At 39.9% G+C, this 23,100-nt stretch overlaps 1 protein-coding gene across 5 annotated transcripts in view; it reads left to right on the forward strand.

Annotated features, from left to right (window-relative positions):
- NFKB1 (nuclear factor kappa B subunit 1) overlaps positions 1-23,100 on the forward strand; it is a 109,438-nt gene that overhangs the window by 32,853 nt on the left and 53,485 nt on the right. For all 5 annotated transcript variants that reach the window (XM_032460770.1, XM_032460775.1, XM_032460779.1 and 2 more), the window contains one exon: positions 1,021-1,119. In XM_032460770.1, the coding sequence (XP_032316661.1) occupies positions 1,021-1,119 (99 nt within the window). The remainder of the gene's footprint in view (positions 1-1,020; positions 1,120-23,100) is intronic.

Consider the following 23,100-nt stretch of genomic DNA (forward strand, 5'->3'; position numbering starts at 1 on the left):
ATTCTTTTCACTAAAAGGTGAATTTGAGAAAAAGGAAAACCATCTGATCAAGTGACCGTACAGTTATAAACTATTAACACTACCACCAATTGATGGAGTCTTTCAGGAAGAACATTGAAAGCTCCCTTAATATGATGATGGGATCCATTCTCATAACTGTTCTTGTTTTATTCCTTATATATAAATATGCACATTTATAATTGTTAGCTTTGTAAATTATAAGATGTCAGAAGTGGAATAGACTCTGAAGATGGTCTTGTCCAATCTTCTTATTTGTATAGATTAAAAACCGTGGGACTTAGGTGTTTAATAGCCCACACGGTAAAGACTTCTAGTTAACTCTAAACTGATTTGCTACATCTGTAAAACTCTTGAGTTAATAATATTTAAAGGGACTCTGGTTTTGGATTCATTCAGGTCAGTGTGTATATCCAGCTTGAGTTTGACAATATTGATAATCTTAAAGCAAAAATTTTATCTTCTGAGCTGTTGAGAGGAGCTGACAGATGCGGGTTCTAGCATGGGGTGTAGTCTACAACACTGATGTGATATATTTAACAAGACATTTCTGTATTCTCTCCTGAACCAACTGTAATCAGAGTAGATAAAGTAATTCCTTTAAGTAAGAGTCAAAGAAGCTTAACTTTGAGTCATATGGCCAATTTCAGAGCTTGGCAGCAATTTGAGACAAGGAAGCTCTGATGCAGACAAGCTGTAGCATGTAGAGTCCAAGGCTTACAGCTCTGCAGCAGTTACTCTCCATCTAGCATAGCAGGAGAGGTTCCGCAGGGCTAGGGACCTGGCTTTTGAGCCACAGCCGAGTGCACAAACATCAGTTAACATCAATGTTCATAATAAGATGATGGGAAAAGTGGTTCTCATTTACAGTCCTCTTTCACAGTTTATGTTTTTCCTCTCTCCTCTGATATACACAAAAATTTAAAATTTGTGTATCATTTTGTCCCGGTAATGTGTAGTAAGTATTTCTGAAACTCGTTCTCTCTGTGTTCACCTTTGCAGAGAGGATTTCGTTTCCGTTATGTGTGCGAAGGCCCCTCCCATGGTGGACTCCCTGGTGCATCTAGTGAAAAGAACAAGAAGTCCTACCCTCAGGTCAAAGTAAGTTTGTGGTGTCTTTCTTTGTGCGTTTTGGAAGATTTGATGTCCTAGGAGCAAAAGGAAGGAATGCTTCCCGTGACTACAATTTGCCTCTGCTCCTATGTTCACATGATTATTATATTTTAATATAAATGTGTCTCTTAGCAATAAAGTGACAGATTTAAAAAAAATCTGTAAATATTTCCATTTAGTAGAAATTATCTCAATATTAACTGACAAACTTTTCTTGTTTCTTGATTATCTGAAAGGTGTTTTTAATTGTATGCTTCCTAAAACTTTAATAATTCTTTGAGAGAGTGCTTGATTTCAGCTCTTTGGAGATCTAGTGAAAAACACTCAGACGACTGAGTGTATGGATTACATAGCATAGTACTTAAGATCATGAGTTCAGATCCAGCTCTGTTACTAGTTGTGTGCCTGTGAGTAGGTTATGCAGCACTTCTAAACCTCAGTACCTGAATGTGCAAAATGCAGACACGGTGACCGTCTGTACTTCATAGAGTCTCCCAGAGATTGAATGAGAAAATGTATACAGGGGTTCCACAGAGCGCCTGGGTGTACCATAGGGCTTCCACCTGAGCAACTGTGCGTCCACACATGGTGGTCCTGGGGATGCCCTCCTTCAGGACACGCTGTGGTGTGCTTGACCAAGCCTCGTCTACATCTTCAAGTTCTTTCTCTGTTTATTTAATCGAGAATATCTTTTTCTAAGGTAATTGGAGGTTTTTATTTTCATAATATGGTGTCATGTTTTATAGACTGATTGGTAATAGTTTTAAGATAAGCCAGTCAATAATTACAGTTTCATCATTTATAAACATTTTCATTTGTTCAGTAATTCAAAGCTTTTGGCAAAAGGTTTTCAACTCCCACTAAGCTGTGTGTGTCTCTTAGGATATGACATTCTTTTGGCCTCAGTCTTTTTTTTCTTGGCGGGGTGAGGGAAGTTGGGCATGGTTTTTTTTTTTTTTCTTTTCTTTTTTTCTCTCTTTTTTTAAATAAAGTTTTTAATTGAAGTATAGTTGATTTACAATGTGTTAGTTTCAGGTGTACAGCAGAGTGATTCAGTTATACACATATATCTTCTTTTTCATATTCTTTTCCATTATGTAAGTTTCTTACAGGATATTGAATTTATTTCCCTGTGCTATATAGTAGGCTCTTGTTTAAGGCCTCAGTCTTTTTGTTGATTTGCTGTGAATAGGTGAAGGGCAATGAGACAGACCCTCAGTAAAGTTGTGTTGTCGGGGAAATTTGCCTTTGATTTGCCAGCTTTGCATTTTGCTTCCCTTCTCTCCTTGTACCCCACTTCTAGACCCAGGCTATTCTAATTTCTCATCCCTGTTTCAAAACAAACAAAAAAATCAAAGTACTGTGATTACTTACCTCTTGGGTAATATTGTGTATCGTCTTACCAGTCTTTTTTGCATCGTAAGTCTCCTGTCGTAGCTGTCGTGTGGAATGGAAAATGTCTTTCCTATTCAAGGTGTTAGGCAGAGTATATATGATATTTTAGCCACAGTCTTATGGTCTCAAGTCCTTTAGAATATGGATGAGGAAAGAGGGGCAATGATAAACAAGAGAATTAGCACTTACTAAAGATTTGCCAAGTGATCATCCTTTCTAACCCTCATAACAGCCCTGGAGGTAAAAAGTGTAATAATGCCTGTGAGAAAACTGAGGCTCTTAGAGGTTCTTCCTCATGGGACTGGTGGCTCGTTAACCAACAGCAGACTCCTGCTCATTGAACTCATATGGAATGTGTGCCCTCCGGGTGCTGGGGGCAGGGACCGAGGGGCCGGGACATGGGAGAACAATGGTGATAAAGATGCAGAAAATTATCACTCTGGAAAACAAGGGAGAGAGAGGGTCAAGGGCAAAGGGTACCAGGTATTAGGGAGTCAGATCCAGCATCTATCTTTTTAGCACATCTGTCTGTGTGTCCTGTATATCAATAGTGTATTTGTTTATATGTGCACTTGTGATAAGGATTATTGAAAGACATGTTATCAGTATGGACACCAATTGTAATTACTGAAGAGTTAACATTAAGAGAAAAAATGGGAGTTTTTTCTGGACTGTCTATACAAAAAGTATGCATTACGGTGTTTTCATGAACTGTTTATGTCTATGGCTCCAGTCTTTTGTGGCTAAGTAACAATTCTTGATACTAAAAAATACATGACATTAATGTTGTTGTAAATTTATTCCCTAAACAAAAACTTTATGTAACTATTTATGCTCAGCCTTCATACATCCTTCTCATGTAGTGTTTCTGCCTCACATTTCCAAAATAGTCTAGAAGTAAAACAATCTAATGGACATTAGATATTCTTGTCAAATCATGGTTTCCGTTTCAAGGAGTTTAATACTCAGTGGGAGGAATAGATATATAAACAACTAATAATAAAAGAAGGCAAAATATAAATGTGTAAGATCAGTCATTATTAAACTTGAGCCACAGCTTTATTGTTTCACCCAATTATTTTTTATTCACTAATTCAACATACATTTATTAAGCATTTAATCCAGTTGTAAGAAAACAAAGAACAGTTTAGAGAGTCTATTACAAACTGTCATGGGTCTCTTTGCCTGTCCTCATTCACTGAGAGTTTAAATGACTCTGCTCTTTGTAATAGTTAAAGGAAGTAATTGTATTTATCTTAGAAGCTCTTAATCAGAAGGATGGGGAGGAGGGAAAGAAACAGTCATGAGATACTTTTTTCCAGAGCACTTTCCCAGTATCACCTTTAATAGTCTTTTTCATGAAGGATAGCTGAGGGTGACCTTTCAGTTTGTGAAGGGAATTTAAATCCTTTTTGCCTGTAAAATTTAGGCGGAGGAAGGACTTACTCTCCGTGTGTGTGTTTATCAGGAGGATCTTCACAATTGTGCTGTCTTCTGCACAGTTAGCTAAGCACGCGCTCCCTGTGAGGCTGGGAGAGAGGCAGTGGGACAGATGCAGCTGCATCAGGGTTTCTCAGACTCATCACTGCTGGTATTTTGGGCGGGAAAACTTTATGTTTTGGAGGGTTTTCCAGTTCATGGTAGGGTATTCAGCAGCATTCCTGACTTCTACCCACTAGGTACCAGTAGCTTCCTACAGTTGTGACAACCAAAAAATGTGTCGAGATATTGCCAAATGCCCTGGGGGTAGGGGAGCAAAATCACCCTGTCTTAGAACCACTGATCTAGGTGCAGTGTCGAATCAACCTTTACCTTTCTCCTTTGCGTACGTTTCTACTATGTAAAACTGTAGTACGTAGGTTATATAGACTTGTCTGAGTATATTATTTTGTAAACGTATGTATTTTTCCTGATTATTAGATACTTATTTTCAAGATGATGGTTGTGGTGACTCTATAATTTCTTCTAGAATCTCTGAGTTAGCATCCCTGGATATTAAGGAGAAAGGTAGAAAGCAGAAGAAAGAAAACACAGATCCCAAACATTCAATATTCTATGATAACTGCATACCTAACAGTTAACATAGGAGTTCTGTTGGCTCTCCGCTGTAAACTGCTACAGAAGAGAAAGTGAAAGTGCGGGTGGATTCAGTCAAGGCTGTAAACCTCCAGAGAGGGTGTGAGCCAGGGGAGAAGCTATGGAATTGCCCTCCTCCTCCCTTCCAGCAGAGGGAGGTATAGTGGAGAGTGTCCCACACTCTCCCCAAATTCCATTTCCGCAGGAACGTCAGTGGGAGAGCATTTACATTTACTGGAAGGAAATGGTATTTCTGAAATTTTACATACGCTACATACTTGCTAAAGTACATGGTTCAGGCTTAACAGTAAAATGTCATGGGCTCTGCCTTTTCCTCACCTGCAGCCTCTTACTCTTTTCTCCTCCAGCCTCGCCCCCTCTTCCTTCCCATCATGCCTCTGTGAGGACCCACCACGCCCTGAGAAGCTGGTGGTTTGTCCAGCACTCAGTCACCCACAGGCAGCAGCAAAGGGGCAGGGCTAACCTGAAAGCTGCTGGGGCTGGCTGTGGTTTGGGGGCTACAGACCCTTAGCTGTGCTTTACAGAGCTTATAAACATTTAACCTGCCTGGATTTCTCTCTCGCTGATTGTCCACATATGATACAAATTAAATCATTTTAAAACCAACTCTAGGAGTCTACCCCGGTCCTCCTTTTTCTACTGAATTTTTGTCCCATGCTTAAAACCCTATTTCCAATAAGCTGAGTATAGGCTAGGCTTAGACACACTCTTACCACGTGGAGATTATTTCTAGAATTAGGGCTACTGGACCATCTGGTGTTCTGCATGTTTCACGTCAGAGAATACCATTTAGCTTTCAAGAGTCTTGCTATGTAAGTCTTCACATTCTTTTTAAAAAAAAACTGTTCTAATTATAAAATATTTCAAGCATACAGAACATTTAAAAATTGATGTAAAGGATACCACATACCACCACCTGATTTAATAGGTACAGTCTTCCCTCAGTGTCCTGGAGGATTGGTTCTAGGACCCTGCAAGATACCAAAATTCACAGATGCTCAGGTCCCTTGTAAAAAAATGGGGCAGTATTTGCATATAACCTATGCACATTCTTCTGTATACTTTAGATCATCTCTAGATTACTTTTAATACCTAATGCATTGTAAATGCTGTATAAATAGTTGCCAGTGCATGGCAAAGTAAGTTTTACTTTTTGGAATTTTCTGGAATTAAAAAATATATATATTTTCCATCTGCAGTTGGTTGAATCATGGATGCAGAACCCGAGGATACAGAGGGCTAACTGTATTACCATTTTATCATATTTGCTTCTGATCTCTTTCTAAAATAAAATATAGTAACAACTAAAGCCCTGCCCATCTGTCACTTTTTCCTTCTTCTTCATGGTAAACTTTCGATCTCTGATATATTTTAATATTTTTACTATATAAGTATGCTTCCCTGAGTATTGGGATTTTCCTGGTTTCAACTTCAATTTTCTATTATGCACGATGGCTTATTTTCAGGGCAATAAGAGTTAAAACTGGGCTCCACTGAAGATTAATGTTCACTTTGATTCTGTTGATTCCTCTTTATCATCTAGATAAAATGTATTCATTCACAATGTGGACTTTACAGCAAATAATAATATTTGGAGAAAAATGTAGGGAAAGGAAATATGCAGACTAACCTTGCATCTTGCCCTTTTTAAAGAAAAGCTGTCCTTTTGTCAAACATTTTATAATCCATTATACTGTCCTATAAAGCTTCGCTTTAAAGTTTCCTTCGTTCTCATTTCATCATGAAACTCCTAATGGGAGAGGCTGGCAGAAAAGCACAAGTACCTTCCTCGAGGCCAAGCTTGTCCCTGCCTGTTTTTGACTCAGCAAGGAGTGCCAGGGAAGGCTCACTTCCCTCTTTCCCGAAAGTTATTCATGAGATTTTTTTTTTAGTTAATCAAACTACCTTCCTCTTCACAGAGGTGGAAAGGTGCCAAGAGGAACAGCCCCATGGGGCTTCAGAAACCCTCACTGATTCTCTTCCAGAGTGGCCAGAAAGCAGGCATCCTCAGCTCACATGACATCCTCCAGCGTGCCCCCCCCCCCCACCAACCAGAAAGCTGTCCGTGACCTTGACTCTAAAATACGAATAGCTGACCAGTTGGTATTCTTATTTTCTCTTTAGTTATAAATATCAAATGCAATGGACCACAACTTGAAACACAGCTGATGTAAGTGTAACTATTTTTAATCAAATGTTTTCTGAAAGCTGGTTCTCACATATGTTTTCTTTCTTGAGTGTTTTATGTTGAACAGAGGCATGTGTTGAAATGTTTAGGTCAACAACAACTTTTTTGTTGTCCTCCCCACAATCGTTGGTTTTTGGTTTTGTTTTTTTTCTCACGTCTCCACTCTCGGTGCCCCTCTCACTTAAAAATCCTAAATGTTAAGTTTCAGTCAAGGTCACATACAGCCTGGCTGATCTGCTGTGGCGTTTAGGGATATCACATATCTTTGTGTAATCTCTCTTTCCTTTGTATAGACTTGTCTGGTTCAGAAGTTTTGCTATTTTAAAGACCTAGTTATAATGCTAATTTTGAATGGTTTAATCTGAGTCAGTTACTAAAAACAACAGGGAAGAAGACCATCAATAATCAATTAGGCATGTACCTAGAACCTACCTCGTAGCATTTTTAAAGTTTCCATCAATACCCCTAAGCTGTTCTCTGTTTGCATGTGTTAACAAGGGGAAATAATCATATCCCCAAGGTCCAGAGTCCTGTGTGCTGTATATTGAAGAGAAGGGCTTTGTAACCTGGATTCCCTTTCACTCGCATCAGAGCAATTTTGGACTTCTGAATTTATATGCCGAATTTTGTGTATATGTATACACATATTTCTGGGGAGATAATTATAACTTTTTATCAGATTTTCAAAAGGAAAGACTCAAACATGGTTACGAACCAGTGCTGCAGAGTATATGTCACTTTAGCTTTTTGACAGTGGCCAATTTAAAAAAAAAAACTGCTAACGAAAAGCAGCCAATTAAAAAAAAGATATATGGAATGTCTTTAAATTTTTTCATATTTATTTTTGTACTTTTAATTTTATATTTACATTTTTGCATTTTTTATTGCTTTTTGGTAAGTTAAAATAATTAAAGTTGCTCAATACAGGGCCCAAGAAAGCCTCCCTTCACTTTGGGTATGGGGTGGGGAAGCGGGGAGACAGAATCACAGCCCAAAAAGGCAAACAGTCTTCACTGCTTTTTCTCTCTTGCTCTTCCATAGAGGTGCTGATTAAGCATGAAGTTAACCATTAGTGGTTGAAGCCAAAAGAGAGAAAACAGTACATTTAACAAATACTCATTGAGCACTATGTGTCAGGTCCCCTCTAGGCAAGCAGACAAAACTACTTCCCATGTGTAACCACAATCTAGACTTCTGGATAATTTTTCTTTCAGGTAGTTCATAAGTTTTTTATTTGGTACCTAGAACAGAATATTACCTTGTGAAACATTTTTTAGAACAGCCCTTTAAATTCACTGTACATATTCATAGTCTGCATTATGAACTGGAGAAAGCTACTCATTAGAGGAATTCTTCTGGGTCATAGCTGTGAAACTTAACCCTTAGAAATTATCAAGAGAACCATAGACTTACTGAATTTACAACTTGTCTGAATTTCAAGCTTTGTTTTTGTCCATCCGAAGCTTGGTGACCTTCCCCTGTTGTCCATTCCCATTTTTCTCCTCTCTACTCTTCCTTAAATATGTGATTATTCCTGGGACCACTGTTCAATCTAAAGCAAATCTCTGGTGGCTTCTTCTAACCGCAGTGGTCTCAGTCTGAAGACTATATAGCCTTTCCTCATTCCATCCAGGAATTTGGGTCTCATAAAGTCACACACTGGTAATTCTTCTTGATAAGGTAAAAATACATGGAAGTGCGACCGCCCCCAAGCGTGCAACACCTCCTCTACCACGGACAAGCTGCTTTTCAGCTTGTCAGCAGGTCTAGAGGTGAGGCTGTAAACTTCCCTGCAGTCTCAATCTCCTCTCCCCACCCTCCAGGTGGATTCCAGATCAGAATCCTCCAGTCTCCAGTCACCTCTCTGAGGTTGCGTCGGGGTGGACTAGAAGGTGCTTGCAGATGTTCACAGACAGTGCCTCTCACCTTTAAGTACTCATTCACCCAACAGAGCGGTTATGAGGATGGCTTGCTGTGCTTCCTTGCATCATCTCATTTGATCACCGCAGCCCACTGAGAGTTTCAGTGATCCTCGCTGGACAGTCAAGGAACCAAAGTCCGGAGGCGTTAAGAAGCTTTCCCCTGGGTCTCAGTCTTCCAGGGGTGGAGCCCGAGATTTCAGTTCAGGAAGTAGGATCAGATTTTTAACCATCGTGGGCTACTATTAATTATTATGGTATTAAAGGTCTGTCTCTACTTGTGGAGGTCTTTAAATCTGTAGGTCTCGACCATGGGTGTGCATCAGAATCACCCAAGAATATTTTAACTGCAGAGATGCCAGGGGCCCACTTTACACATGCTAAATCACAGTGGATCATTTAGCCGATCTACGATTCTATGGTAGTTTCTAAGGGTTTGTGTTATATAACAGATGAATGAATAGATAAATCATGGTGTAACCATAGAGTAAATATTATGCTACTGTTTTAAAAAATAATTATGAACACTGTACAACATAGGAAAGGCTTATGACCTCGTGTTAAGAAAAAAGCAGGATTCCAGATGTAAAATATAATCACTGAAGTGATTTAACTCGGTGAATGAGTTAAAATCAAGATTAGGGACAGTGGAAGAAAAAAATAACCAAATTTAAAAATAGATCTAAAGTAATTTCCTGGAATGTGGCAGAGAGAGACAGAAAACTTGAAAGAAGGGGTGAAATTCAGGTTGCAAGAAAGAGTAACAGGTGTGCAACTGAAGTCCTGGAAGGCGGTACTGAAGCTGCAGAGTCCTGGTCCTGCACTTAGAAGTCCTCGTCTCGGATGGGGTTCGGGTGCCTTGTGGACCACACTTTTAGGTGTTGAAGCACTGACTCAAGGCAGTTAGTTCAGGGCTGGGAATGATGCTGATCCCCTGTTTTGCCTCTTACTGGCAGTGTTACTTAACTTGGCCCATCCTCAGTTTCTTCATCAGTAAGGTTGAGACAAATAATACTTGCTTCATAGGACATACGTTTAAATTGAGTTGTTCGGTGCATGGCACATGGTAAGCACTTAAAAATGGTAGTTACTTCTGTGTTTATATTCCAAAATACACCAATTTGAGTACTGAGTGGCAGCTTTGCTGATTGGTTTATGGGATCATGGAGCCGCACAAAAGTTTCACCAGCCTACTGATTTGTTTTCGGCATAACTTCACTCATTAGCGTTGCTTCCACTCTATTTACACCATGTCCTTCTTTCCATCTGGGGTTATTAAGGTAGGAGATTGAAAACGGATGCTGCGCCGAAAACTTACCTTAAGATGTATTGTAATATGTGATTTCTTGTGAAAATCTTACAGGTAGCAAGAGGCCAGAAAGGAATTTATTAAATTCTTTTTAGGCTCCTTAACTGTGTTCTCTTAGGCATTATGCACATGATAATTTGCACAAGTATTGTAGTGGTTTCCTGGGGGCTGCCATAACAAATTACCACAAATTACGCGGTTTAAAGCAACAGAAATTTATTCTCTCACAGTCCTGGAAGCTGGAAGTCCAAAATCAAGTAGTCAGCAGGGCCGTGCTCCCTCTGAGGACTCTAGAGAAGAACCCTTCCTTGCCTTTTTCTAGCTTTTGGTGGTTGCCGGCAGTCCTTGCCTTTCTTTAGCTTGTAGCTGTATCACTCCAGTTTCCGCCTCTGTCTTCCCATGACTGTCTTCCCTCTGTCTTTCTGTGTCTGAGTCTCCCTTTCTCTCATAAAGATACCAGTCATTGTGTTAAGGGCCCATCATAATCCAGACTGAACTTGTCTTGAATTAATTATGTCTGCAAAGACCCTATTTCCAAATAAGGTCACATTCTGAGCTTCTAGGTAGACATGAGTTTTGGGGGGTACAATATTCAAACCCATTACAAGTATATTATGGCATTAAGCTTATAAACCAGGTTCTGAAAGTATGGGTAATGGCCATTTTAGCCCCACAATGCAGTGGGAAAGACATTTACACGTATCCATGGTACCCCTTATGTATCATTGTTATGTATTTGGGGAGTAGTAGAAATCTTTCAAATTGGAGAAGTTTGCCAGTATTTTGAGTAATTTACTTAATAAAGTAATTCCTGTGATATTTCTCCATTGAGTAGGATAGTGGTGGGCTAGTGAATGTTTAACAACTGGCTGTCCAGGAAAAAAAGCAAACCAAAGTAAAATCCTGATTTGTAGTATTTGTCAATTTCCTTGATGTCCACCACGGTCAGTTTCAAGCTGTCAACATGAAGTCAACTGGCTTGCAGAATTTCTGAAAATTTAACAATTAACCCTTGTGCATTGGTCAGGCAACTCCAACATACCACTTCGAGGTTTCATAAACAAAACAGCTAGGAGATCACATCCTAGATACTAACCCAATGAGCAACAGTCAGATCAGGAGATGATAATAAATTGCTTCATGTAAGTTTCTTTATTCATGTGTTACATAATACCCAGGGACTTTGCAGGATCTGGGTAAACCCATTAAGTTGCTATAGTGGAGACATCCGTCGTATAGTAGTTAAATAGAGCTGTGGTTTAGTGAGCGAAATACCATACTTGAAAGCCAAAGCTAGATTTTACTTGAGATTGTATGATGACAGATGGTGTGATCTTCAACATAATTTCTGCAGACTTTTTAAAAGGTACTCAAATTTTAATAAGATCCTCTGTACACACATTTATTTGCTACTGAAAATTGAAATAGCACATCAAAAATTTTTATTACAATTCAAATTTTTGAAAACCAGAGAATTTAGTTAGTATACGCTGCTGTAATAATACTCTGGCCAAACCCCATAACGTTTTCTTTGCAGTCTTTCCACACGAGTTAGTTTCAAATTCTTAATACTGGGTTTCATCTTAGTGACTTTAGGCTTCTAAAATAGGCAATACTTGAGATCTGTTAGTGCTTCTTTGTGTTTTCCTCGTTTATAAGATGAAAATAAAAATACCTACTTTGCAAGAATAGTATTAGGATTAAGTGAAGTAATTGACATAAAAGCACCTAGCACAGTCCTTGACACGTCTATAGCATTAAATGTTCATTCAGGACATGTTTATGTTTTTTAACAAAAAAGTGTCATGAAAAGATGCCTGTGATGTGACTGTTAGCTCCATGAGGACAGGGATTTTTTTTTTTTTTCTGTTGTATTTACTGCTGTATCTTCAGCACCTGGAGTAGTATATAATACATGATTGGTAGCCAGTAATTATTTTTATAATGAATGAATCGTCAACATGCAGGAGATGCTAGAATTATCTTCCCAAAACAAGGACTAGTACGATCATGATGCAGCTAAAGAAGAGACAGATAACATGATATTCTAATAATAATAATAATAGGTGGTTATTGGAAACAGTCTTCTACCAGGCTCCCCTCCACCTGCTGCTCCATCTTGTTCTTCCCATCTCACCAGCCTTCTTTTCCTTTTCCTCCCTTCTCACCTGACTCGGAATCAAGTGATCCATGTCCTGGTCAATGAGTTGGGACACTGTGACTTAGACCTTAGGCATGTCGGCAAACTTCCAGGTTGAAATGGGCTTTTCCTGCCTCAGTTTCTCTACCCACTGGAATCCTTCCATGGCCACTGGGGGGAAAAAACAGCTAAAACTGAGCAAAGAAAATGGAACAATTTGTTCTTAAAAACTGAAAAGTCCAAAAGAAGAGCCAGCTAGCTTCAAACTCCACTGGATTCAGAGCTGACACTCTATCATTTGGTTTCTCTCTGCCTGTCGGCTCTGACCTGTGTAGTGCAGGCTCCCACCTTTGGCTCCAGCAGCAGCCTCAGGCTCACTCTGTTAGGACACCACGTCCTGCAGCAGAAAGCCTGTTTCCTTGGAAGCTGAACCAGGTTTAAAAGGGCCCAGATTGAAGGTTTCTAGGCCCTGATTGATCTGCAGTGTTTCATAGCCCATCCCTGGAGGTAACACGGGGACAGGGAACGTGGGACAAAGTGATTGTGTAACAGCCATTCCTGTGCTGGATCTGGCAGTGGGGCTAGCTACACCTTCAACATGTGGACCAAATGGGTATGGAGGATCCCCAGGCAAAAAAATATGAGTACTGGTGAAATTCAAAGAGGGAGCAAATATAACAAATCCCAATTAACTTCTCCACCTATGAGCAAACCAAGACTTCAAAACCCCTTTCATTATTGAAATTGTGTGATCATGTGTACCCCCTCACTAGGGAATGTCTAGTCTTTGTGCCATTCCCATTGTTTTATTTTTCAAGTAAGAGCTGTTTTTTATTTATTTAAAAGTGTCATATGCATTTAATAGAAATTCAAATAATATGAAGACATATATAGAGAAAAGTAAGTTTCCCTTCTATCCAAGGTCCCTCTCCTCCCTAGAGAGAAGCACTGTTATGAATCTCTTGAATAGGCTTCCAAAAATAATTCTATGCATATACAAGCCTATGTGTATATGTTTATGTGTGTAAACATGTGTGTTTATACATGCAAATACATAGAAAACAAACTATAAAGCATATTCATTTATACACACACACCTATTCTGTTAATCTATAACATATTCTGCCCCTTGCTTTTTTTATGTAACGGACATGGTAGGACATTCCTCAGCAGCTTTCAGACCTCTAGGGAAGTGACAAAGCAGAATGATTAGTAGCAGACTCCAGAGCACGCTGCCCTGCGTTCAAGTCCCACCCTCCCCCTTAGTGGTAGTTTAACCTTGGACAAGTTGGTTAACCTCTCTGTGCATCTACAAAAGACACAGCGTTGTTGAGAAGATTAAAATGAGTTCATATATATATAAAGCAGGGCCCAACAGGTGGTAAGTGCTCTGTGAATAGCAGCTTTGGGTATCTCCTTTACTCTTTGTAAGGCATTCCATTGATCAAGTGCAACTTCTCATTGCTGCTTTTGTACGTAAACCATCTTTTATAGCCTCTGAATCCACTTTCCTTTCATCTGTCAAAGACAAGCTCAAAACACCTACCCTGATAATCCTCCTTGATCCTGATTTCTCCCTCACACTGAAATCTTTATATTTTTTAAATGTATTTGTCATTAAGTTGCCTTTTAATAGCCATGAAGTTTATTTTTTCTATAAATGTTCTTTCTGAATAGTGGGGAGGTTTTATCCTGAATTTATTTTTAGCTCTTTGGAATATCATCTCATCTCCTTGTTGTATAATTTATTTCCTACATAGTTTCCTGACGTATTTTTCTTTTTTATTTTTACTGACATATTTTTCAGCATAACAGCTCCTTTTGGAAAGTCTGCACTGATTTGCCCTCATTTCTCTAACTGAGTTAGTTGACTTCTTACGGTACCTCCTTACCAGGCCCATGAAATCTTTGCATTATCTCTGTTACTGCTCCTCATACTGCTTCAGTTACTCGCTTATATGCCTGTCTCCCCATCTCTAGACTTTATTTCTTGAGGGCAAGCACCATGTCATATTCTTCATGATAGAGTCTCCTGCTGAGAGATGTACAACTGTTTGCTGAATTAAGCTAAATTCTTTTTCATTCTTTGGGTGTTCAATTGTTGCTCACCAGTTAGAAGCTTAACTAGAGATAGAAAACTTAAATAGAAAGTTAACTTGTTTCGTTAAAGAGTGTTCAGTTAAAACTTGAGCAAGAGCAGTTTCTCTTTCTCCATTTCCTCCCTCTTACAGCTTTTCATAACACAGATGTGCTGATGATTCTAAATTCTTTTCTCTAGCCTAGACTTCTATTCTGGAATCCAGGCTCCAGGCTCAGCTGCTTGTTGACATCATTTGGATGTCTGGTAGACTTAAGGTGTCCAAAACTGAATTCCGATTCTTCCCCACCAGCCTCCTCCTCCTAATGTATTTCCCTCCTCAGAAAATGGCAGCTCCATCCTCCTGGTTGCTCAGGTCAGAAAATTCTGGAGTTACCGTCAGCTACTGTCTTCTTCTCACACCCCGCATCTAACCCATCGGGTAATCCTGTTGGCTGTACCTTCAAAACATATGCATAATCTAATCACTTGTCACGACTTCCACTGCTGCCACACTGGTACAAGCCACCATCCTTAGCATCTTTTTCCAATGGTTTTAGCATCCATGAATGATTCTTTCCAGAGTCAACTATTATCAGTAATTGATGATTTATGAGTTGTGATTTTCGATTTCATCACTCCTTTTATTTTTGTTAGTTGAAATTCTGTTTTAAAAAAGCACTTTCTCTTCACGTTCCTTTGAAACCTCTTTTTTTTTTTAAGTGTCAGTATGTACTCACGGATTATTTTGTTTTTCAGTGTCTTATAAGCCATTCCTGTCATTATGTATTTTGATGTTTAAATTGTCTGGGCCAGTAGGAGTCTTTTGTGTTAGCTCCTGTGTCCTTTTGACATGTCCCCCCTTGATTTTGAACACCTCCTTACAGCTGAAATAATACGATACTCTAGGTTTACGCTGTACTTTCCCTGCCCCAGTCCTATAATCATCCATCTCTCCAAGAAGCCCTGGCTACTTTTATTGGAGAAATTTCTTCCAGTCTCTTTCATTAGACAGAGCTAGAAAACTGATTTTTTTTTTAAGAAAAAAAACCTTGAATTCATACTGATACCTTTAATTCCAGTCCAACATCACAGGCTTCCTCCGTTCTTTCTCTATGCCATGTTTGTATTGCCTTTCGCCAACAGTGAGCGCCCTAGTGGCCAACGGTGTTAGTATACTCACTTATTTCGCTCAGTCCTTTGGAACGTATAGAACAGCTTCAGAATTGCTATGCCAATATCAATACTAGCTATGAACTTAGTAACTACAGTGAAAATCTCTTTGCAGTTCTTCTGACTTTCAAATATATTCAAGACAGAACATTCAGTCGGAGTAATGTGTTGAAAAGATTCTTGGAATAATTTTTTTTTCTTCTATGTGGTTACAGTACTGTTAGTTAGGACAGAGTTAGTCAAATTTTTTTGTTTGTTTGTATTCAGTTTCAGGGATTTCCCATCCTTACTGATTTAATTTTATTTTTTGAACATCGGTATTTATTAATCTCACATTTTTTCATTTACATACGATTTAGACCCTTTAGAAGTCATTATAAAGTTGAATTGTTTTATCACTTTTTAAAATACTAACAGAACACCAGAAATGAACACAGCATTGTAAACTGACTATACTTCAATTGAAAACACACAAATAAATAAATAAATAAAATAGTAACATAGACATAAAAGGGATCAGTCAGAGCCTTGATTAAATTGTGTTCTGGACTGTTAGTTCAGAAACCTGAATCCACATAAGCCGAGGTCTCCATATGCAGGTTTCAGAGCCTTCTTGGCCTTCCTCCCCGCCTCACGTTCAGTAGCACATGTTTATCCAGTGCATGCCACATGCAGGCACCATGCTGAGCTCTGTGGTCACACACATGAATGTGATCATCTCTGCCCTCGGGGTTACATGGAACAGCCAGGAAACAGCACATCCAGGATGATGATAGGGCTACTATCCAGGATTTGCTGGAGGAATGCCTCTTCAGGATGCTCTGCAGCGTGCGTGCGTGTGTGTGTGTGTGTAGGGCCAAGGGAAAATGCACCCTTACTTGAGATTACCTCCAGGCTGGATAGACCCCACCCCTCTACTTGTGACAGGATGCTCATGTCATTTCAAAAGTGGATTTCCAAACCAGAGACTGGAGAGCTGTGTATCCATCTCAGGCACCTTAGTAAGAACAGATCACACCAAACATATTTCACTCTCTTCCTTGGCAGGGTTTCTAAGATGGTGAAACACTGAGATGTTGGAGCTCTCTGGTTTGGTACTTCAACAGTTAATAGTATCTTTTTATGCTGGTGATGTCAACCTGGAGGGATATTTCCAGCCCCAGGGATCCTTCCGTAGCCACTTCAATATATTTTATCAGTGTCTTCAGTGGAGGCTTTATTAAATTTGCAGTGACATGAGGTGATAGATAACACATAATCTGAGTTCACGTGAATTTTGAAAAGCTGGGGCAAAGGGCTAAATTCTTAAGCAATGATATTTTAAAAAGTTGAATGCATCCAGAAAACAAATTACTACAACTGCAGGGTGAGAGGGATATTCATGAAAAGAGATCTAGAAGTTTCAGGTAATAATGGGCTCAACATGAGCCAGCAATGTGATGTGGCAGCCAGACAAGTAGTTCTCCACGAGGCTGTACTAACAGCAGTATAGCGTGCAAAACCAGGCAGTGGTCTCTCCCCTGCTCGGGTTTGGAAGGCCACACCGGGATAACTGTGTACACTGCTGAGCACCATTTTTGTAGAGAAATGGAAACCAACTTGAGTGTGTTCCGAGCAGAATGATGGCAGAACTCAGACATTCCTCAAGGGGAAGTAGTCATTGAGCTTGGGAATATTTATAGCCTGGAGAATTTGGTTGTCTTCAAATATTTGGATGGCTGTCATGGGAAAGAAGGATGAGATGTGTCCTGTCCATCATAGGAGAAGGAAATAAAAAGCACTGAGTGGAGACCCCAGGAGAGAGGGGTTTCCGTCACGCAGAGTCAGAGCTGCCTGAGGGTGGAATGTATAGCCTCAGGAAGTTCCTTATATACTTTCCTTTCTGAAGAAGGAAACGGGGAGTTCATGGTCGCTGGACTAGTTCAAAAATACACTGGAAGACTACAGGGCAGGGAAGCAAACTTGTGTTAAGATCCCTTATGATCAGTAAATTTCATTTTTCTATGCCTTTAAAAAGATTTTTTTACTTAATACGTTGTAAGTTCGTAATAAGGGAAAAACCAAGATTTGGGTATAGAGAGTTACAATTTTCTGGCAAATCCCCCAAATAATAGAAATTTATAGCTTGCAGAGCATCAAAGTGTACTATTTATTTCATTTACTTTGTGTTTTAGTCTGTAGAAGCTGAACAATACACAGTTTTCATGTTGAAGGGGCTTTTGCAGGTTTAAAGTTCTACCATGTTTCCAAATTACTGGCTGATGTTATCCTAGAGCTTGTTAGAAATTTTGGTGTTTCTCCCTTCCTCCTTTTGCTTACATCATAGTATGTGGATGGTACAACATGTTGGTTAACCTCAGTCTGACACTTAGATCGTGTTTTCTCTTTTGCCCTATCAGTATCTGGGATGTAAATTAACCAATAAAGTGGCAACAAGAAATCAGACAAAGAAAATTTCCCATTTCTATTCACTTGTAATTCTCCTAATTTAGTAGGGGTTTTCCACAGGAAATCACAGAAGAATAGTTGAAATGCTTTATCTTATGTACTTTCCTCCTGAAGAAGGGAACAATTAATTGTCTTCTTCCCAAAGTGGTCCACATTCTTGTACAGGCAGCTGTATTTACTGTAGTACAAATTAACTTCTATGTTAAATGAATATCTCTAAGTACTTTCAGTCATTAAGAGCCATATTATTTAGTTACTTCTCTAACCAGTGGATTTCAGTGAAGGTAATAGAAGAGGTTTTCTAAGCAAGAAAATATATCATGAGGATGATTGTATGCCTTTACAGAAAGAAATCATTGATATTTAATCCCAAGTAAACTTGAATATTACAGAGTCATAAGATACTCTTAATTTTCTCAAATTAGGTTTACATAAAAAAGTGTTGAGAGACCTTAAAACTATTTTAAAAGAATGTTAAAAACTTATATTAATAAATTTCTATTTTCAAAGAATAAATAAATCTGAAACCTAAAATTTTTATTTTGACATACATCAATCATACCTTATGTGACCTAATCCTTCTAGTTATTTTATGTAGTTTGTAAGAATTTAAAAAAACATTGTAGATTAGAATTTCTCATTCTGTCTTTGTTTTGCTTGTGTGTTTCTCCCCTACCCTCCTGCTTGTGTAACTGAAGTGTTCTTGACGTATCCCCAGAAAAGTGGGTTCTTTATTATTATCAGACTTAACCACCCAGGGCAGGGCCCTCCTTGGATTTACTGAAAATAAACACTTTGGTTACTCAATTTCAGTTTTAATGACAAAAGTTAAAATCTTTGCCTAACATAAAGGTTTTTCTTTGTCTCTAAATTTTGATTTTCCATGCTATCAGAGGCCCCATTGCAACAGGTAATTTGAGTGTTGATTGTATGTTTTCTCAGTTTGTAATTGTGTTAAATGTATTTTAAAATGTTCACAATTTTAAAATTGAGTTTACCTGTTAGTTTCCTTCCAACTCAGAAATTCTGTGATTTAAAGATTTTTTTCAGTTTGAAAATTGTGATCTTAAGGTGTTGTCCTGTGTTTTCCTATACATATGTATAAAACTAGGAATCATAGAATTTTAGAGCTGGAAGATGTATGAGATGTTCTCTAGTGACTCTACATAGGAAGAATTCGGAAGTCCAGAGAGGTTAGGGGACTAACATGAGATCATAGCAGTAGCTGGCTGCTAGACCTCTGGCCACTTACTGGAGCAGTAAAAATCAGCACTAAAAATTAACCCACATATTTTTGTCTGAAAATGTGTAGACTTCAGGAGAACATTCTTCTACAAATTTAAGCATCTTGAGGCATTTATATTAAGAACAATTTATGTAAATCCTTATAAACGGTGCTGTCATCCCCGTTGTTTTCTCCAAGCCTGGAATCACACTTGTAAATAAGTCACAACTTGGGGTAGGTTAAAGTGTCTTGATTTCACACTCCTGGGATATTTTTCAGTGACTCAGAGGTGCAAACTGCTGCTGCAGAGTTAGACCTGTTTTCAGGTGGGAGGGGGCCCGCGTGTCCCTGGGATGCTGCTGGGGAAAGCCCTCGGCGCGCGGCTGCCCTGGCGGAGGCGGGCTGGGTGATGAAGCGAGATCAGCCACCAGATTACACGGGGCCCGCGGCCGAGGGAGCGCTTCTCCGCCTCCTGGGCTCGCTTCTGTTTTACCTGGAACCAACCCCTGATACTGTCTTCTGCCCATCCTGCCACCTTGGCCAAGCCCTAGCATCACTGGGAAATTGTATGGTCAGGGCTAAGTTCTCCCTGAGAACTAAGTTTATAAAAATTAAAGATGTTTTAGCGCCTTCACAGCCAATCTGTCTGTAAATGGTAGTTCTTTTTCTCCGTGGAAAAGCCTAAGGGAGTGCAAGTGCTTCAAAAAATAATCCTCTTAGAAATAAACACAGCGCCAGGGTTCGGAGGAGCTCCTGAGTATGATGCAAGCCAAGGAGTTAGCAGGATTTTTCAAGTGAATTGGCTTCACGCTCTCACCCTTTGCTAGAACTTTCCAAAACCTTCTCAGAGTCGTCCCTCATAGCAATGGTAGAGAGATGAACCCTGTCCTGTGGCTGTAATCCCTCGGCAGACCTGACGGCAAGTGGCCTGGTGAGCCCTGCTGTCTGCGCCCTTTGTTAGTACTGCCTGGGAGCTGCTGACCACTCGGCTGCTCCCTGTTTCCTCGGTGTAGCCTGGAGCCAGCGAGTTACTGAGCCGTTAGTTTGTTGAACAAACATTGATTAAATAGTACGGATTCTGGGGGCTGAGGAAATGGAAGAATTGGATAGTGCGCTGGTCCTCAAAGACCAGTCAGTTTAATAGGGGAACTATGATACGTCCTTAAATATCTGAAGTGTGATCGTGTTGTTTGTTTCATTCACTACCACAGAACCAGAACTGCAGCTGCCACATAGGAACTGCTAAATAAAGTAACATTATTTTTATATGAAAGAGTGAATGATCTAATGGCCCTAAGGGAAAGATAAACTTAAAAGAGCCAGCAAGTTGGGGTGGTCAGAGAAGACTTCAAGGCAGAGGTGGCGTTGGGGGCCGGCTCTTGAGCGAAAGGTAGAAATTGGCAGCGTAGGTCTAACTAGAAAAAATAGCACAAGCAGAAAAATCAGCAGCAAAGGCTCAAAATTAGAAATCTCTGAGGTTGAATGGAAATAGTGAATAATTCTGCTGGAATGAAGAGTACATGGAAGGGAAAGATGGGAATGAGACTAGAGGGGTGTGATAGGGCCAAATTGTACAAAGCTCAAGAATTTAGACCACGTTTTGTAGAAAATGGGTAGATTATATAAATTTTAATGTAGGAACGATATGCTATATCAGCATGGTGCTTTAGGAATAGAAATCTGGTAGCAAGCTGCCTAGGGGCTGGGAAGGAAAAGCACAGGAACACAAGCTGGGAAAATTGCAGTGATTCGTTGTGAGTTAAACTCAAAATGTAGGCTGAGATAGATGCACAAGGGCAGTGAGAATAGAGGAAAGGGATAAGTGCCAGAGATTGGGGGGGTTGGGGGGGCACCTGGCTGAAATTTGGCCACTGATTAAATGTAGACGACAACAGAGGAACCCAAGATGATGGGAGGATTTGGGTGCAGTTGCTTAGAAGGTGGTGGTTTCATTTAGTAGGAGGTGGAGCAGGTTTCAGGAGGAGGGCCGTTTGTTCAGTCACGGGCAAATCGAGTTATAAGTTATGGACAGGAAGATGCGAAAGGTAAGTACATGAAATTTAAATTGAGGAGTCATCTGCATGGAGCAGAAAATTAAATCCAGGAGACTCCATAAGAGTATCAGAGAGTGATTATGGTAAAGACTGGAAAAGGACCAAAGACTAATCTCTGGCACAGTGGTTAGTGGGTTTGGAAACATGGAGTCCATCATAATCTTTAAGAACTTTTTAATTTGGGGAGCAGGGGAATTAGTTAATTTGTGGAGGGCTCCAGATTAAGTTGGAATTTCAGCATTAGTGATTAGATCTTTTCTTGCATACTTGGTAAGGAAAAACAGAATGGCACTCAAGCAGGTATAAGTACCTTTTAAGAACCTTTCTTGTTGAGTATGGAGACCATCAAATGAAACAGTGGTTTTGTAGTCCTGTATTTCTTGGTGTGGTGCCTGTCCCATAGATTTCAGTAAATGCTAACCTGAACAGTTGTCATCATCATTGTCAGGAAAGGAGTTTTTAGAATAAGAGAGAGGAGTGTGCATGTTTTGTGGGCTGAGGGGAAGGGTTCTTCACAGAGGGAGGGAGGAGAGTAACTCGAGGAGGTCTGGAGTAAGTGTGGCATTAAAGGTGGAAACATAGTGGTTAGCCCTAGAAAAGGGAACAAACCTGCATTTCTCTGAATTAGGAGAGGACATGTGAAGTAATAAGGACGTTTTGAGCCTGGGTAACAGTGAGGAGAAGGGAGGTTGCAGAGCCTGACACGCAATGGTTTCCACCTTCTCAAAAAATCAGAAGAAATCTCAGTGACAGCTATCTACTTAAGGTGTGAAGAAACAAAGCCGAATCACTGTCATTTATTCTGCACCTGCTATGAATCAAGAACTGTATTAGAGATTAAAAAATACCTCCTTTACTCCTTGTGAAAATTCAGACATGATGTATCTGTATTCACATTTTACAGGTAAGAAGACACGTCACAAAGGCTAAGTCACTTGCCCAAGATGGCCCCGCAGGTGGTGGGAGGAGACGAGCTTCAGAGCCAGGTCCATCTGACTCCAGGCCTGTGCTCTTTATTGAAAGGGAGCCCACTGGCTTGAGATCTTGGAGATGTAGCCCTGCACTGCATGTTGATAAGGTCCTGTGCAGTGGTTATTCTTGACAGTCACCAGACTGACATCAAAGAAGGGCCCTCTCATTTGAGAAGGACGTGACTGTGAAATTGAGGTGAACCAGAAATGTGAATTCTGGGTCCCTGAGGGCGATAATAAGGCAAGGAATAGAGAAAACGTAGGAGTCAGGTGCTTAGGCTCTGCAGTACAGTGGGAGAATGCCTTATGGGCAGCAACAGTCAGTGTGGGAGGACGGGAGTCCGAGGGGGTGTCTGGGACTTTAAGAGGAGCGCTGCTACCTTGGTTTTCCAAAGGAGATAATTTAAGAGTCACCTGCCCGTCATGTCCCCACAGCTGCCCAAATTCCTGCCCCTCAGCAGTAAGATTCCTCTGACTATCCTGCAGGTCCAGAGCCCGCATCCAGACACCCTCCTTCTATCAGCCTAGGCTAATGTTCTGCTCTGCTGTGAATAATCACGTTCTAATTTAAATAGCTTGTTGAGAGGCTACACTTGGAACTAGCCTTTTTTTTTTTTTTTTGAAAAAGACAAAATAAGGAAAGAGAGAATATAGTTTCCTAATTTCCACTCTCTACCTGACACAACTCTTTGTATCTTAATAAATCGTCTTCCAGAGATAACATTTTAATCATCTCATTTAATCATGCATTCACTGAAGAATTATCGAATGATTACAACGTAGCAAACATCACTGCAGGCACTGGGGACATAGTAGGGAAGAAATCATCGTCCCCACTGTTACAGAGCCTTTGTTCCAAAAGGAAAGGAAGGCAATAATCAAAGTAAGTAAGATGTGTAGTCTACTAAGTGAAAGTTAATGCGGGGAGGAGAGTCGGAGGAAGGAGCAAGGAACGCAGGGGTAGGGGTGGCCC

Source organism: Camelus ferus, chromosome 2 (assembly GCF_009834535.1).
Source record: "Camelus ferus isolate YT-003-E chromosome 2, BCGSAC_Cfer_1.0, whole genome shotgun sequence".
Taxonomy (NCBI): domain Eukaryota; kingdom Metazoa; phylum Chordata; class Mammalia; order Artiodactyla; family Camelidae; genus Camelus; species Camelus ferus.